The sequence below is a fragment of the Aythya ferina genome (genome assembly GCF_964211825.1).
Source record: "Aythya ferina genome assembly, chromosome: 1".
Classification (NCBI taxonomy): Eukaryota; Metazoa; Chordata; class Aves; order Anseriformes; family Anatidae; genus Aythya; species Aythya ferina.
Window position 1 is genome coordinate 42854464 of NC_140296.1, and position 18684 is coordinate 42873147.

General features: G+C 34.3%; 1 protein-coding gene across 5 annotated transcripts in view; it reads left to right on the forward strand.

Moving 5' to 3' along the window:
- Window positions 1-18684, forward strand: part of PIBF1 (progesterone immunomodulatory binding factor 1) — a 136204-nt gene that overhangs the window by 39309 nt on the left and 78211 nt on the right. For all 5 annotated transcript variants that reach the window (XM_084534803.1, XM_084534802.1, XM_084534801.1 and 2 more), the window contains 3 exons: window positions 2730-2911; window positions 5546-5671; window positions 7748-7846. In XM_084534803.1, coding sequence (XP_084390929.1) covers window positions 2730-2911; window positions 5546-5671; window positions 7748-7846 — 407 coding nt within the window. The remainder of the gene's footprint in view (window positions 1-2729; window positions 2912-5545; window positions 5672-7747; window positions 7847-18684) is intronic.

Here is an 18684-nt window from a genome sequence, read left to right on the forward strand (position 1 = left end):
ACTGGCTTATCTATAGGATTTGGTTGCTTATACCAGTACAAGCTTTCATTGCTAAGTATCCATTATCACTATTTCTGCATCTAGATTGTTTATAGGGAGGATTTGTTCACTGAACCTGCAGGATTAGTTTTTTACCTTAAGTTAGCTAGTTAGGAGTGAATCATCCAGAACTTTAAAAATCACTAAAGGGTTTTTCTCTGAGGTAGGTGTAACATTGCAACAGCTTTCCAGGAGGGAAAAAGGTGATATTTTGTTTTTGCTTTACTGAATCTCAAGAAAGAAACTTCATCAGTTTCTAATTACCATTGTCTAATTTTCAGGTGATTTGTAGCTCAATGCAACTTCAGTGCAAAACTAAGGCTACTTTTTAAGCTGGTTTTATGTACAGAAATCTTACCGGGATACACCAAAAGGAATAGGGAAAAAATTGATTAGCTATTCTGAATAAATCTTGTGAATTTTATTAATTTATTTTAATGTGATACGTAAGAGACACTGCACAAGAAGGTTACTCTTGAGTTCTGTACTTGTCTGGGCAAGAATCACAGAATTTCTAGGTTGGAAGAGACCTCAAGATCATCGAGTCCAACCTCTGACCTAACGCTAGCAGTCCCCACTAAACCATATCCCTAAGCTCTACATCTAAACGTCTTTTGAAGACTTCCAGGGATGGTGACTCCACCACTTCCCTGGGCAGCCTGTTCCAATGCCTAACAACCCTTTCGGTAAAGAAATTCTTCCAAACATCGAACCTAAACCTCCCCTGGCGCAACTTTAGCCCATTCCCCCTCATCCTGTCACCAGGCACATGGGAGAACAAACCAACCCCCACCTCACTACAGCCTCCTTTAAGGTATCTGTAGAGAGCAATAAGGTCGCCCCTGAGCCTCCTCTTCTCCAGGCTGAACAAGCCCAGCTCCCTCAGCCGCTCCTCATAGGACTTGTTCTCCAGGCCCCTCACCAGCTTCGTCGCCCTTCTCTGGACCTGCTCAAGCACCTCGATGTCCTTCTTGTAGCAAGGGGCCCAAAATCAAGTGGAAGATCTCTGTCTGCTGACTGACAGTGGCAGCATAGGGATACCAATTACTTCTTAGAGAATTCAAGGGAGGTTGTGTTCCTTAGGGTTTCTGAACAGTGTTACACATTAAGTGGTGACTATAGCTACCACTTAAGAGAGTACTCTTCTGCCTAATTTTGCAGGTAGCCATAAAGATCTTCTGGAAAAAAAAAAAAAAAAAAAAGAAACAATTTGATGTTTTGTTAGAAATTCTTTTATTTTCTCTTTCATAGCAATCTGAAGGTTTTGTTAAGCTGTTTCTTCATCAATGTTTTAGCATTGTAAGGGGATATCAAAATACAGGTTTGTTCTCATCCTGCAACAATGGCCAAGAAAGTATTGCCATGTACATGGAGATGTATGAAGGCATCAAGGGCTGAAGTGTAGCAGCAATAATGTTTTTTCATTAATTTTATACTAAGTAAATCTTAAAAGGAATAAAAATAGTACCACTTTAAACTAAAATGCCACTTCAAGCTTAAGTGTTTACACAGTATATATTCCAGGGGAGGGAGGAATTGGAGGGCTATGAACTTCTAGATTTTTCTTCAAGTAGTAATGCATAAAGTCTGTCATCACTGTAGATTGTACATATAACCTGTTACTTTGAGAGAGTGGACAGTCTTGTGTTTTTTTTCCCCTTAAAGTATAGGATAGGCATTTACACCTTATCCTCAATGGTGTTCATGTTCAGCAAGTGGTCAAATAGAGAGAACTGTGCCTGAAGAGCTTTTTTCCCTATGACTTTTCAGCTGCTAACCTGCTTCTTGTGGGTGACTGAAATATCTCCTTTAAGTAACCTTTTTGTGCTTTTATGACTTAGGAGGCATGAATTCTGTTTAAAATGTGTACAGGATGTTTACATGTCTTTGGGGACGTGTTTCTCATAAGTTATTAATTTATTATTCTTTTAGCTTGACATGTGACATCCTTGGGAGCTTAAACTGCAAAATTATTGAAGTTGATAAAAGTGCCTTTTGCTATTGTATTTGTAATCGGACCACTCAGCACCAGTGACATTATGCTCTGTGGTTGTCCTCTGACAACCTTAATATCAAATAGATGTGGAGACCAGTTACAGCTATCTGTAGCAATGCTGTGCTAAACAAAGGTGAAAAAAATTGATGCATAGCCATCCTTGCCCTTGGTCCTGGCCTGGAACATTATTTTGTCCGTGACAATCATAGTTCAGCCCCAGAACTATCAGTTTTGCCTTTTCTTTATTGAGCAGTAATCAGTCTGTTGCCTTTAAACTCTTTACTTCTATTTCTTAGAGTATTGTAGCCAGTATGATGATGGGTTTGTACTAACAAACATATTTAGTATGTATCGCTTTTGATTTAGTACTATCAGTATTATTCAGTGCAATTACTATTCAATAGCTAACTGTTAAAGATACACAGGAATATTATGGGGCTCTTTACACCTTTTCAGGTGCCAACTACCAAAAATAAATAATGAAAGTTTCATAAAAAATTGAAATTTTATTAAAGTCTTTTTTTGAGTGTAGAGCTTCACCAACTTAAACATGATTATATATATATATTTTTTTTTTTTTTTCCAGTTTCAGTGTTTCATAGAATAGGGTCAAAAGGGAAAAATCTGTATGTGTGTGTTGGTTAAATATTTATCTAGAAGTTCACGTTAGTGTTCTTTTTAATGCCTTTTATAGCTGACAACCATACAACAATCCCTAAACCTGTTGCAAAAAGATAAAGATTATCTTAATCGCCAGAACATGGAGCTTAGTGTTCGCTGTGCACATGAAGAAGATCGTCTTGAAAGACTTCAGGTTCAGTTAGAGGATGCCAAAAAAGCTAGGGAAGAAATGTATGAAAAATATGTTGCGTCCAGGTAAGTTAGTGTGTCTTCGCTTCTGTCAAGTAGTCATTATTTAACTTTTACCTTGTTTCTTGCACAAATCCTGTTTTAAAATAAAAATTCTTAGCTTCCAGAAAACTAGCCTATTTTTGCGTAACTAGAAATAGAATGCTGCTCATGCTTTTAATGTGTATTTATACGTGAGCAAAATTTTCTTAAAACTTTGATATAAGACTACAGCAGTGAAGGTTTCAGTACTGAAGGCTTACGGCAACAATGCTCTTTAGTAAGTAAAGTAAGGTAACTGTAATTAATTGCAAAAAAAAGAGAAATTATTCTAAGTGCATGTTTCACCTCTTTCATTGACAAATGACCCTTATTAAAAACAGGAATGTTTGAAAAGATAATTTAAACCATTTTTACAGAATGAAATATATTTAATTTTCACAAATGTTTAAAATAGGACATAGTTTGTTTCGTATCAGCTCTCAGTCTTTCATATCTCAGGTCTGAATACAGATATTCTAACGTTTGCCTAGAGGAACAAATTGACCATTGTATGCTAGTCGTGTATTACATGTATGTGGTAAATGGTGTCCAATTTTTATGCTATTTGAATTGATATTGGCATACGTACAGGATGTCAAATAGGAAATACTACATTATTTACCTATATGTCTTGCTACAAATATAGTACTATACTATAAAACTTCAGACCACATTTAGATTTTTCTTAGTCAAATTTCAAGGTTATCCAGTTCATGGATCATCTACGTTTCTCTACATCTAGATAACAAAAATACTACTTCAAAATTTACCCCAAAATGATATCAGGTATTTGCCTATATTCATTAATGAACATACAGCCCTTTTTTTGGTTAGCAAGGTCCTTAGCAAAACAGCTGTGGGTTGGATGAATCTCTTCTTGAGCTTCGAGTATGAAGCCAGTTCAGCTTTCCTTCATTTTATTTGAATCAGCAAGATGCAAACAGCATCTATAAATCTTGTGTCCTTTCATAACTAAGATGAAGTGTCCTAAATACGACTCTACTATAACACAACTAAAAGACAAATTGTAATCTAAATGGAAATATAAGAGCACTCTACTGAAATTACCAGCTATGGGGTTCCAGTTTGTATTGCTTATCAGAAGTCTATCTAAGTATTACTCCTTTCCCTACAGTTGCTTCAGCAGCAGCAGCTCAGTGTTCATTAAAAGGTGCTTGGCAGGTCTGTCAAGTTGCTTACTTAGAATATTTCCATTAAACAAGTGGTATCACTTGTTTATTTTAGTTACCATAAAAATAAGTGTCAGTTTTAACTGTCTTCTGGTGACATCACTGGGGGTGTTCAGGGCTCTTCCAGATTCTTCTAAAATTTTCAGTGAACCTTCCTGACTTTTAACAGTCTTGCTACTGGAGGGAAGTATAATTTCTGCAACTGTAGAAATGATGAGTAGTTATGGTAATAGCAAGTCGCTGCCATCTGAATACAAAGAAGATGATAATCCTAGTTGATTCTGTAAGAGTTGTGTCCTGATCTTCAGCATTTGTTTCCTTTCTGTTCTTTTCAGAACAGGAAAAAAAAAATTCTAATGTGCATTTCAGTGCAGTGTGTTTTTTGGGTCATTAACTTCTGTATTGTATCAAAGATCTTCACAAAATACCTTGCTATAGAGTGGTGCGCTTGAGTAAGGAAGGGAGAAATATTTACTCTGAAGAGCCACCTCAAATTCAGTGTCTTAATTTAAAAAAAAAAAAAAGGAAAAAAGGATGAAAACCTGAACAGCATATGTTCTGTAATATGTAAATAGTTTTATGCGTTTGTTCAATTCAGAGGAAGTTTTTGGCCAGTTCAGGTGCTGATTTCTAAAAAGTACAAGGTATTCCACAACTGGAAATCCAAAGGAATCGAAAACTTTTTATGGCTGTAAATGCATATTTCTTCCTATATGTGCTTTTATTTCCAGACCTGTAATGGCTACCAGTGGCTTCATTGTGGATTGATTATTCTTGAACAGTAGCTAAGTGTCAGTATTACTCTGAAATGAGATGATTTATCCTGGAATCTTCTGATATCTGCTACTTAAAAATACATATTTATTTTAGTTAATTTATTTGTAATATTGACAGGATAAATAAGTAAATCTCTTATTTTTATTTTGCAAATTTCAACAGCACGTAATCTTCAGTGTTTCTTACAACGTTTTACCCCTAGGATGAGGTGTAAATAGCACACAACAAAATCTTGCAGTATGGCAGTATTGTAGTTAAGTTTACTGACCCTTACACTTATGAAGAAGCTAGAAAATGTTGGGAAGTAAGTAACTAAAAATCCTTTTAAGTGGTTAATTATTATAAGCACTCATGTAGATGGTGACAAAGGATTTCTACATCAGAAACTTTACATATTGTAAAGTTTGTAGAAAGCTCTTGTTACTGGTAAAATTTTCAGTAAATTTGCAAAGTGACAGGCTAGTATGTCATCTAAGCAAAGTTGCAGAAAAATGAATAATAATCAAACTGTGAAATGTACTGCTGCAACTGAAGCTTTCATATTTTGGCCATGCAATTCATTTTAAATTCCTGTGTCATTTGTTTTTTTTTTTTTTGTTTTTTTTGTTTTTTTTTTTTTTTTTTGTTTTGTTTTTTTTTTTTTTTTTTATAGGGACCACTATAAAACAGAATATGAAAAGAGACTTCATGAGGAGTTGGAACAATTAAGACTGAAAACAAATCAAGAAATAGAACAACTTCGAAGCACTTCAAAAGAGATGTATGAACGTGAAAACAGGTAGATAAGATGTGGCAATAAGCTAATTAAAACAAACTTGCAAGTACTGTTTTGTGCTGGGGTACAATATTAGTTGACTGGCTTAATGAGAGATAAACAAAATGTGAGAAATTAAGTTCAATTATAAAATTAATGAAAATCCTGTAAAAGCTAAGAAGAAACAAATTTGCACAGTAAAGATAAGTGTTAAATTTATTATGAAATGACTGACATTAACAGTGTTAATGAAAAGAAATATTAAAACTCATCTTGTAGATAAACTTCAGTGGTTTTAAGTTTGTTCAGATGTACAGTGTTAGTTAATTCATACAAAATGTGTTGATTTACCTGCCATGCTGTATGGACAGTCTTGAAAATGTGCCAGGAAACTAGAAAGGAAGGTACTGATGCAAAAAGCAGAGCAGGAAAAATAAAGAGAGAAAAACCAGTAAGACTGATACACTTCTAAAATTGATCTGTTTGAGACTTAGAGAATTATCATTCACAAAAGCATTCATTTATTGTAAATTATAAAATCATCTTTTGAAGGAGATCCTAGTCCTGCAAAGACCTCTGGACTGAATTCTGTATTTTGTGTTGTCTTGTTAAATTCCATGGAATTATGTGCGGTGTTAGGCATTTATGTAAGTTTTTAGGGTTCCCTATAGGGACTTGGACTTTTGGTGCTATATTTATTTTTGAGCTTGCTTTTTTGCCACTTGTACCCCTTTAAAATGGGAGGAGCACTTAACAATTCACTATAAACTCATTGTGTGTTGTGTGGAAAAGAAAATAACCATAATATAAAGATATTTGTGGCATTAGCATCTGTTCTTCTAATAGGTAGCTTTGTTATTGCTCTGTAGAGTGGAAAAAAAAAAAAAAAAAAAAAAAAGAGCATGACTCCTGCTGTCTGTCTTCCAGGCAACTGAAAGTTTCTAATTAAAAATATTGCATCACTCTGTAGTTTTGCAAGTGTGAGTAAAATGTATATATACGCACATATACATACGCACCACTTCCTCTGTTCAAATCTATATTGAATTACAAAGAATTATTAGGCTGTTGGTTGAGTTTTGACATTGGTCTATGTATCATTTAAAAAATTAACAACATTGAAGGAAATCTTCTTTGCATCTGGAACCAATTTACACTTTTTTTCTCGCTTTGAAATAATTACTTTTGAAGTGTAAATCGCTTATATTTGACTTCACATTTCACAAGAAAAAGGATTTCTAGTGCATGCTCTTTATAAATTAATTTTGAAAAAATGTCACCAAAAGATGGTGCTTTCCCCTCAGTGTTGAGAGAGATGGAAGCCCAAATTAGGAGCAAAACAGTTTGAAGTTATGTGATGTGATAAGATGCTGATTGCCTGTGACTGAAAATAAAACTAAGATGATGGTTTTATCTTAAAGCTCAAAGCATAGAAATGTATTAAAACTAAGCTAGTTTAATGTTTAACTCTTTTCCTTCTCACTTTGAGAAGTCTGACGGGACTGATGTTTTCCTTGAATGGTTGTTTTACCCTTGGATGAGTCAGTCCAAGAAGCTAAAATAAGGGGTGGGGTGGGATACAATAAAAGTGTGATAGAAACCAGAAGGAAACACCAACAATATGCAAAACCTATATGACTAACTATGCAATTAGTCGCATGTGGAAGTAGGATTTCTGTGCCTGGCTGATCTTTTCTTTCTTTATCATAAAAGTTGTAAGTTATCTTAGCTAGAAGGGCACCATTCCCCTACTTTTTAGTGAAGTACCCAGTAAAATTATTGGAATGTATTGAATTCCTACCAAAAAAAAAAAAAAAAGAAGAAATTTATAGTTCTCATATTCCAAATTGCTCATGGATTTCTAAGTGTAACTAGGTTGTTTGATCATTGTTTTCAGAATTTCAGAACGGGAAATTTTTCATTTTTGTTGCTATATATGAATGTAATGTGAAGTGTAATGGATAAGCATATAGACAGCCCTCTATTGCTCTACCAAAACTGAAGTAGGTAGTATTAGAGTTGGGATCAGTCAGTAGTAATCCATGAAGCAAAAGTCTTTCTCCTAACAGAATATTGACAGAATACTTCTGTTTCCTTCAGAAATTTGAGAGAAGCAAGAGATAATGCTGTTGCTGAAAAAGAAAGAGCAGTTATTGCTGAAAAGGATGCTTTAAGAAAATATGACCAACTCTTAGACCAGTAAGTATCTTTTAAAAATGCATATAAATAAATCTAAAGGTGTAAGTACACTTATATCCAAGGAATTTTAGGTAAGAGGAATGACTGGTTTGTCTTTCTGCTTGTGAAGAATAATTTCAATTGCAAAAATTTTGTTTAAATGAAGTAACAGATTTAATTTTAGTCGTAACTTTTTTTTTGCATTACCAGTGTAGTAACAATGTGAATGCTTGATTCACCTCCTACAATCCTGTAAAGACATGCAACCTTAATTATGCCTCTTGTAGAAATAAAAGGTATATTTCATACTGTGCTTTAGCAGTGCTCAAACTCTTAACCTCCTCTTTGTCTTCAGTTGAAAGTGGTAAACACCTTTTATTATGACTTCAATTAATAATTTCTCTAAAAATGGGGATAGAGAGCAGTAGTTATAAAGCATTAGCTTGCTACGTGCTTTTCTTACTGCTCCCTTTTCTCCCTCTTTCCTAGTCAGCGTATAAAATACAGGGTCTGTACAAACTTACAGTGCAGTTCACATGGGGATAGGGGAACTATGACTGATTCTCTGCTGGTTTGCTGTCTGCCTTCTTGCTCTGCAGCACCTTGTACTTGCTTTTTGTAAATTTAGAATATCAGCTATTATTAGTATTAGTAAATTATGGCGTATTTAAGAACTATTGACCATAATCAAAGCTGTTTGGGGTAAGTTTGTCATATGGCCTTAATTCTGGGGCTTGTTTAATTGTTTAGTGTATATCTTTTTTTCCAAAAAGAAAAGGTCAGTGCACTAACCAAGTGTGCCACCCTATCGTCTACTCAAAGGAAGTAGTTATGTGAACTTTTTTTTGCTTGGAATTGTTTTTAATTGCACATAGTAATCAGATGAAGTGTTAATTTAATACAAGCACAAATTATTTAAAGCCTTTTTTTTTTTTTTAATGCAAAACTCCTGCCTTGCAGTGGCAATACTAGCAAAGAAATATCACTGCCCCAACATTAACCACAAAGGAATGAAAAAATGTCAGCACTGTCTAATGGTGTGAAACATGAGGTATAGTTCTAGAGTAAATAGGGTGGATTAGGGGACATGACATTCATGCTCAGCTTCAGGGGTTTGACTTCAGGTTGATTCTAGTTTGGGCTGAAAGCATTATAGGTGTTCTTAGATTCTCAAAAAGGAATTCAGTTAGCAAACTTTGAGATGACAGCTCCAGCAGAAAAATCTAAGTATAGAAATCAAAGCTGGTTGACTGGGCACAACCAGGAAACTTGGTTCAAAACTTACCTCCTGAACCAAACTAAAATGCTAGTACAAATCAACTGCGTATTTCTGATGAGACTCGCAGCTTTCACTGTTATGACTCACTATGACTTGCAGAACTCATATCTAACTAGAAGTTCTCTGGAAAAATAGGTCTAGCTTATGATAATTTGAATGCGTATGCTTTCTTGTTTTTTAATGGAAGTACCAACTTTATAATTCTTACTATATTTTCAAATTTAAAAGCCATGTAGGAAATATTTTTCTGTTCTGCTGTACTCCCATTTATATGTTGTTATCTTTTTCATACTGTTGCTTTTTTGAGAAGAGAAGATACCCTGTAATCAGAAACATAAGAAACAATTTTGAAGGCTTTTGAGAAATAAGCTTCCCTCTTTAAAGGGGAAAAATAAGAAAACTAGTAATATGCTATTTACCATCATCTTGATACATACTCATGCCTCCATCCTACTGTAATTTTTTTTATTCATAAGTTCTTCAATAAGGTAAAACTCTTCTTTCTTCCCTTTAAATAAGTTGATGAGTACTGGTGTTGGAGCTCAAGGAAGTAGGTTACTCCTCAGATGACTATGCTTTTTAAAGAAGAAAACTCTGCTTGAGACAATGAAAAAGACGTACTTCTTTAAAGTTGTTTTTTTTAATTGCATCCCTGCTAACCACAGTACAGGTGTCAAGACTGTGGCTTTTTACATATTCCAAATTATCTACTCTAATGAACTGCAAAGTAGCAAGTTGGCATGATGAGATGGAATAAATAACTTAAGACCCCAAAGTCTGAGGTTACTGTGGACTGAAATATGATGGTTTTGTGGATCAAAAAAAAAATCTAATATAACCAGAATCCCCAACAATAAAAGAGGGGCACTTATGTTGTCCAATTCTATATTTAAGTGATTATAACAGCTAGTTCTGCTTTATTGAAAACAAGGTGACTCATCGTAGTTACCACTGGTATCATAATCTGTATAAACAAACATGTTTGAAAGCTTCAGAAGTATGTGGAATGTTGACTGGCCTGAATTCTGGTTAAATAAAGCCCCTGGCAAATCTTGTGATCAGAAGTGTAACTAATAGCCAATTTTCTAGTCAAGTGCAGTTATTTTCATTCTGCTTACTGATGTCTGTGGTACCTTTTTGTAAATAGCCAGTTATGAATACCAATAAAATGTTGAAGTGATAGTATTTGTGGAAGTGTTACACTGATAAAGAATTGGTTGTTTTGACCTCAAAGTAGATCACTGTGATGTCAGGATGTAACATCGCTCTCTTGTTGCTCCCCTTGCTAATACACAGATGTGAATTCTCTGTGAGAATGCGTGTTTCATTTCTGTGCGACAATGAAAGAACAAGTTTGATATTTTGGCTTAAACTGTGGCAAATGTTACACGTTCTAGAAAACTGACCAAATGGAGACATTTTCACTTTGCCTCAAACTGCTTGTAGGGTGACTTAGAAGTTTTCAGATTTTAAAGCTACATTAACTCAATTGGAAGTCTCGGGGTTGAATGAGGAGAGCAACTCTAATAGTTCCATCTTCTACTACATAGCTAAGTGTAGATACTAAATAAGTTCTAACTCTTCCTTCTTTTGAATATTTTTCAAGTGTTATTTTGAAAATATTGACTGTGTTAACCTCTTCCTGGTCCTTGTCAAAGAGAGGGGAGGAAAGTAACTGAAAAACAGAACAAAACCAGCCTTGCTTCCTATTGCTTTTTCCTACTAGTTAAATTTTCTAGTTTCATATAAGATTAGAGGTCAAAATGAAATGGCTCCCATGGCAGGGTGTTCAAAGTGGAATCCAAAGTCTAATATGGGGTAAACTCATGCAAGAGCACTTCTCAGGGTACTACAAGAGCTGCCTCTTGCCTTTGATTATTCACTTCCTTTCACAGAATTCCTTTAAAACTTAAGGAGTGTAATTTCTTTTTCCAGAGCTGTGCAGCTTAGCTTTATCTGTGGAAACTGTCCAAAACAAACAAACAAAAAAAAATCAGAATTACTGGGAATACAAGGGAAATCCCTAAGTGGTGTGATTTTTTTAAAATTATTTTTATTTTTTAGAAGATTTTTTTAATTTTATTTTATTTATTTTTTTTTTTAGTGACCAAACAAGAAAATTTACATTCTGCTATGGGTAGTTCATTGCTGCTAATGTGATATGCTACTCAAGGTGATTTTCTGTTTTTGGAATGATAAAATGAGATGTGTAAAAAAACAGAGAAATTAATAAATATGTAGTAAAAAGAACACTAAGAAAACTTTGTAGTGGCAATAGCGTTCCTTCAACCTTGCAGTAGGCACTATTAAAAAAAAAAAAAAAAGAACACAACTGTTTTATGAAAGCTAATTGAGGGCTTAAATTACTGCCTCTGTCTATGAGGAAATAAGATATTTTTAAGTATGTATGTGTGGCTTATTTTTTTAGTGTATTTAAATATGCAAAGATGTTGAAAGGGCATTTTAATGTGATGTTTTTACAGTTGGGTTGAGTAAGGACAGGATGATGACTACAAAAAATAGTTTAGTCTTAGGTTTGTTGTACAAAGACTTTGAAAGATTTTGGCTTATTGTGTAAACATTTCTGGATTTATTTATATAGCTCATCCATTTAAAACTATTAGTTAAGTAATGAATAATCTGTTAAGGGAGGAAAACACCTCTAGGAATATCTTTAGTGTTTCTATTTAGAAGTGCCTTTCTCAAGTAAAGAGCACAGTAGAATAAAAAGTCAGGTAGTTGTAAGTAGGAAAAAAAAAAGTAGAGTTCTCTGTATGGTGGTGTTTACCTACTTAATGCTTTCCAGTCAGGTGCAGGGCATGTATGCATTTTGAAGACTTAGTCTGCTCTTGAATCTTAAATATTAGAATCTTTTTTTCCCCCTTTTGTCTTTTTCTTCATAATGATAGTTCTTATTTTTAGAATTCATTTGGAGGTGAGATTAATGCTATCTGGCATTAGTCATCTGCCTTAAACTTTGTAGGTGATCAGGAGAGATGATCAATCCTGCTTATAAAATGGGTATTTAAGTGAAATGAAGATCCCTATACCTTTTGTATTAATTTTAAACAAGACTGGAGAACTATTTTTAGGTGATAAAATCATTGGATAAATTTACTGAGTAAGTAAATGTTTCTTTTCGTTTAGAGTCTCTGAGTACGCAGGAATGTCGTGATTAAAGGTAGCATTTGTTACGTTATACATCCATTTTTAATAGAAACATGAAAAGTAATTATTTGCCCCTTTTACTAATATGTTTTAACAATCTGGATGTTGATGACTGCAATCACAGGAGTCTAATCATAAAATGATTAAGTCAATGTATTTTACTGCTCATGCTTAAATAAGAACCTATTATCTCTTCAAAAATGTTTGTATAAAATATTTTAAACAATTAATTAAAAATAACAACCTTCAGGCCTAAGTATTTATTTGCCAAAGCTGCCATAACCCCATATAAAAACTACTGCCATAACCTTTTACTCCCTAGACGTGACTGCGACTTTTATATATGAAGTACTTTATAATCCTGTGCATTGAAGAGCTACATAGATCTTGAAATTACTGTGTAAAATTTTCAGTTTCAATTAACATCGGCAGTATATTCTAAAATACTTTTGTTTTGTAATAATCATTTGTTGTTGCTCTGATAATTTGTGACTTCTATAGCATGATGTGTATATCTTGATAACATCAAAGATTTGTATCAGAATAAAGCTGAGCCATTACCTGTCATTGTTAGACCTAGTCTAGATTTCAACCATAGTCAGTGTATCTACTACACACTTCCCATTAAAAACTGCCTTCATCTTATTCTCCTGATGAGAAAGATAATTATGGGGTGCAGCTACAGGGTAAGATGGAGATGTCATGGAAATTGCTGAAATACCCCTTCTTGGAAGCTCAGAATCAATGCAAAGAAAACAGTGAAGAAGGAGTGGTAGCATGATAAAGAAGCAAAGAAAAAGTCGGTTTCCTGGGAGACTAAATCTGGTTTGTTTTCAGACTGTAGAAGTAGCACTGATTTCTGCCGAAATGGCTACTCTTTTTTTTTTTCCCTTCTGAAGATACGTTTCCATAGGCTTTATGTCATAATGGATGATCTTAAGCTGCTCTCTGAGTGAAGCGACTCTCTTTCTATAATGTTTCTGTGTAAAAAAAAAAAAAAAAAAAGTCTGACATTCCTCAAAGCTTACTTCAGATTCCACTATAAGTGGAAAGCATTTTAATAAACAAAAGGAGAAAATTTAATTAGCTGATTTGATCAAATACACAGGTTGCAGCATTGGGAAGACTGCACACTTGCTAGGGCATGCCTAGCAATCTTTGCTTGCTCACTAATAGGCCTCTCAAAGTTTTGCATTCTTAGCTAAGATAGCATCCTTCCAGGATCAATGGTTTAAGCCCATAACCACTCACTGTAGCTGTCTTGAATGATAAACACTAGGTAGAGAATTGCCAGGTTAAGACTCACAGGAACTACAAATTAGGCTGATAGCTAGCATTTGTGAGCTTTGTTACATCTAGAACACAGTCTTTTACGTTTATTCTCTTACTCTGCATGAGATGTTCAATGACTATATTTATAGCTCTAGAAATCTTTCAACTGAAGTTCCATTTGACACAGCTCTTAAACAAGATATTAAGGATGGCTTGGGAAGGTTGTAATACAAACATATCCTCATATTGTTTCCCTAGATTAAGACTACAATTTTATAAAGATTTTCCGTAAAGTATGCATTCTTGTTTTACCTATTCAGTTCTTGCTAGACCTAATCTTAAAACATTAAGATTAATAAAAGCACAATGTTAAAATTCTGTGATGGCTATTATGCTGAGTACCTACAAAACTATTTACTCTTTCAGGTGTTTACGTTTTTTGATAGCCTGGGAAGACTGAAGGTGTATCAGTGTCCTTTTAGAACAACTTCAAAAGCGGTTGTAAGATCCTTCAAGAGGCATTCTGTATGAGGGTGCGGCTGCTTAGTCATCTTATACATCTTGAATTATAGAAATGAAAACTCCATGACAAGCCATGATTTTCATATGATTGTTAGTATCCCTCATTTACACACACATTTTTGTGATTCACAGTGTTCAGCTTCTTGTTACTGACGAGCACTGGCAATCAGCAAATGGTGTCTCCTCACAACTTCACCAAATGATGTTTCAGGTGCTAAAAGTTTACATGGGCTCAAAGGGAAACTGAAAAAGCTACTTAAGTAGAAACCACATCCAGCTCAGCTAATTTCTAGATAATTCTTGAGATAGAAATAGTTGGACACCAGTGGGAAAACTTAGGGAGCGATGCCAAGTACACAAACGTCTTTCTTGCTCTTCTCAAAATACACACTTCTGGATCTAGTTGGAGACAGGATTACCAGGCTCCATGGACTTTTTTTCAGATATGCTACAGCTATGTGATGTTGAACAGAAGTTGTAAAATACTGTTTTCTTACTGTTCGCTTCCTGTGCTTTGTGTCCCTTTGAAAAGTTTAGACTGGATGTAATGTCAAGATAAATGAAAGCATTTTTCTGACAATGATTTTAAGGTGTTGGGTTATTTTTCTGATTGCTACATATATCAGGTTATAAATGCAAATATATATTTTTTTTTTTCTGGAGTGTTTCTAACCATCTGAGCTTGAAATTTTAGTGTGAAGCCTCATAGCAGCATCAGGCAGCCCAAAAGATTGACACTTCAGTGGCAGATGAGAATATAAACTGTTTATAAGGAAACTCCACATTTTTTTTAGAATATGGAAGAAAAGCAATTCACAAATAACACGACCATATATTCCTGCAGTGATTATTAGTTGCATATGTCTACTAAAGCTGTGTATTATAATTCCTGTTCAAAAGCTAAATTCTTTAAAGCGAGGATATTGTATTTTCTGCATGGCTATGGATATGTTGATACTCAAATGATGGTTATTTAGATATCATTATATTTCAGCTTACTAAAACTATAGAAGTTCTCTTTTAATAGTATATTGTAAATAAAATAACAGAAAATAGCACATCTGAAAATTCTAACCACTGTACAACAGTGTGGGGGATGATTTTGTGTAGCTTGATATGTAGCTAACACAGATAAGCACAAAAATATGTACCTGTACTTGAATATGTACCGTAAAATTAGTTGTCTCAATTACTATGATTTTCAGACACTCGTTTAACTATTACAGTTTTCTAGTATTTTAGCAAATGACTGGGAATATGAAGATTTTGTTGTATAATCCATCTTTTTTCATTGCCATAGGTGTTCTGCAGCTTTTTTTTCTTAAGTATTTGTCTTCACTGTTACTCAAAATTTTGATAATCTGTAAAATCAGAAGTTATGAACATAAGGTCTTCTGTAAGTGGTTTTTTTTTTTTTTTTTTTTTTTTTTTTTTTTTTTTTTTCTATATGTGTATTTCTATATAACATCCAAAGCATTTTGATAAAACCCTAAGTAAAGTTCAGGGTGAACTAGACGGTTAATGGTATAGACTTCTTCAGTCCTAGTGTCTCAGTAACCATACAGGTTCTAGCATCAGTGGGTGATTGCCTTCTGGAATTACCTTCTGAATCTGTGACTATGTTATGGATATCATCTGGAAAAAAAGATATGATGCTGTGCTCTTGTCTGGATGACTAACTGTTCAAGAGCAGTTTGCCTAAAGAGGTGCTTATGTGGTCTGAGAAAGGAAGCTTTGTGATTTTACAGATGACATAGTAAACTCATGGAAGACTCCCTGAAGTGTTAGACATGGAGACTAACGTTTATTAGAGCTTTGGGCTGAATTTTGGGCAGAGCTTGTCTTTGCAGAATCAAATTAAAACCATTGTGAAAATGGCAGGTATAAATAGGGAGTCGAAGTCTTCTGCTCTCAGCCAGTTCCTCTCATGCATGGTGGTGATACCCGTTACCTCTAAGTAGCTCTCATGAAAAAGGAAAAAAATAGCATGTTGTTCTGTGATTGAGGGTAGTCAGTCTGTTTGGCAGATATTCTGTAAACAAAGAACCTTCGTGCTGTGTTCACGAATGTTACCAAAACAGTGCCCATCAGTGAGCCAAGGTACTTTCAAACCATAAGCTGCAGGGAGCTGTTTGCCTTTGACATTAATCCCTCCAGTATTGAATATGCCTAATTGATCTTAATCGTATTGAGGCCTTCCCAAAGGAGAAGGGCAGTATGGTATTTACATGTAGTGCTCACGACTAATGAAACCACTGTTTGAGCCCTTGGCATCCTGTTTGCTGCTTTCTTCATGAGATTGGCTTGTCCAGTGCCTTGACAGGAGAGAACAGGAAAACCAGGGCTGAAGGACTGACTTCCCTTTTGTGTGATCTTGTATCTAGGTGTTTCTTCAAGAATGTATTCCAATTTTTATCAGATTTGTCTCAGAGGAGTACTTCTTTGAGTTCTTTATGATATCAGTGAGTGTACAATTGTTAAGTGTTTTTTATAGTAAAAAAACAAAAACAAAAACGTTACTTTTGCAAGACCTTATTGGGATGGGAATATTTATTCTGAGTAGGCCTCTGAGAGCAACATCACATAAAAATGGATAGGTTAGAAAAAAAAAAAAGAAAAGTGGATAAGTCTATTTGCATATCTTTTCTAATATTTAAATTATATATAGTTAAAATGATGCAACTTATAGCTGGTATTGTAACAAATACTACTGCATGTATATGTACATAACGTAGTTTAAGCTTTGATGTGGAACTTTGTCATCTGGAATTGTTTTCATGGATATTCTGATTGTTTCATGGAAGGTGTCCATTCCCATGGATAAATAGATATAAAAGTGCTGTGATTCATCTGATTCATTCCTTCTGAAATTTTGCTTAATGTTTGTTGTCTTTTCTTTGAGTTATTAACGTTTTACTTCCCAGGAATATAATCTAAATCGTAAGCTTCACGATGGTTCAGAAAGTTTCATCTTTCTATTTCACCTTGGATGCATTATACTGGGGACATCAAAGCTGGCCGTGGGTTGTAGAGAGAGGAATAATTTTTCCCATTCAAATCCATGTGGGAAAGGGAGAAAGTTTTCGTGTGCGAGTGTTTGCAAAATGATGCTGTAAGTAAGTGAGTTAGAAGCCCAGTTCTCTCTTCTCTTCATGCTCACTAACTTCAGGCATTTAAATGACTCTCAAATCCCCAACTATACTCAATAGAGACTGTTTCTCCTCATAGTAGAGGATGAACAGTGTGACCAATCTAAATCTGTCCCTGTGAAGCACAGGTTGATACAATAATTATAAGATTTTCACATCTAAAACTGTGTGATGGAATACTGTCTTGCTTCTGTTATATGTTCATTGAGGACTTTTTTTTTTTTTTTTTTTTTTTTGTTCTTACATGTGGTGTACTTTTTTATAAGCTAGTGGGACTGGGTTTTCAGGTTTTAATTCTTTGCCTTATGACACACTGTTCCCATTCACAGGTTGTGAATTCTGGGTCTGATTTCTGTGTTATGTCAGTTCTGGGCATTTTTCAAAGCATTATATGCACATTGATGAATGAGGTAAATTTGTCAAGAGCTGGATGACAGTCTCCATTCAAAGGAAGAAAAAGCTTTTTAAAGTAGTGCATTTGCTGCAAGGTACTCGCATTATTAAAGTGTGCAGACAAACAGAAGGTAGTTGACATAAGTTAGGAAAGAGCTACCTTGTGGTTAGTTGTTTGCCTGCTGATCCTCCTCCTGTATTATTTTTCTTTAACTTTGTGAAATAATCAAATCTTTTTTGTCCTTTGTCTCAAATGGTTATCTGTTTATACAAAACTATTAAACAGTTTTAATTTAGGCATTAAAATAAGTAAAAATATTGCAACCTCTCTATTGTAAAATTGATGTCTTTTGGCAAAATTATTTGTGAATTATTTTTTAAAGAGTTTTTATATTTATCTTTTCACGTCTCTTTTGTAATGCCAGATGTCTAAATCTTTTCATAAACTTCAGTTAAAAGAAGCATATTTTCCGTCATTATTTTAAAATATAATGTTTACTGGAAGGGAAGTCTAGTGAATTCCCACAGATGAAGTGTGAGTGCATTTCTCCCACTTGTAAATGAGTTCTTATTTCCTACAGTACATAATCTGGTACCACAATGAGTCATTTTCAACATGTTTTAGTTTAGCTTCTAAAACATTTTAAAACTTGGCAGATACATGTAAATGAATGTTGCATCCAGTTTTAGAAACTGCTTCCAAATAATATTTTACTAACATGATGACTGTGAATAGACCTTTTAGAATGCAGAAGTGTCCTTTGTGATAAGCCTAAAAGCATTTGGCAAGGTCTTATTTTCATTTTTTTTTTTACCTTTAGCACGTTTCAGTTTAACCATTCCATAAAATAGGGAGAATACTTTGGTGAAAGATCCTTAGGCTTTACAGGCAGAGCATTGTAAATGGAGTATTTTAACCAGACAAATGATAGATTTCTTTGCAAACTGAACTTTGCAATTTCATGCTGATTTATTTTTCAATTTTACAGTTTTGTTTCAAAACAAATATAGTGCCATCTCTGTTTTAATGACATTGTTCTGTCATATGTCATTCCACACTTTAATCTGTTCCCTGA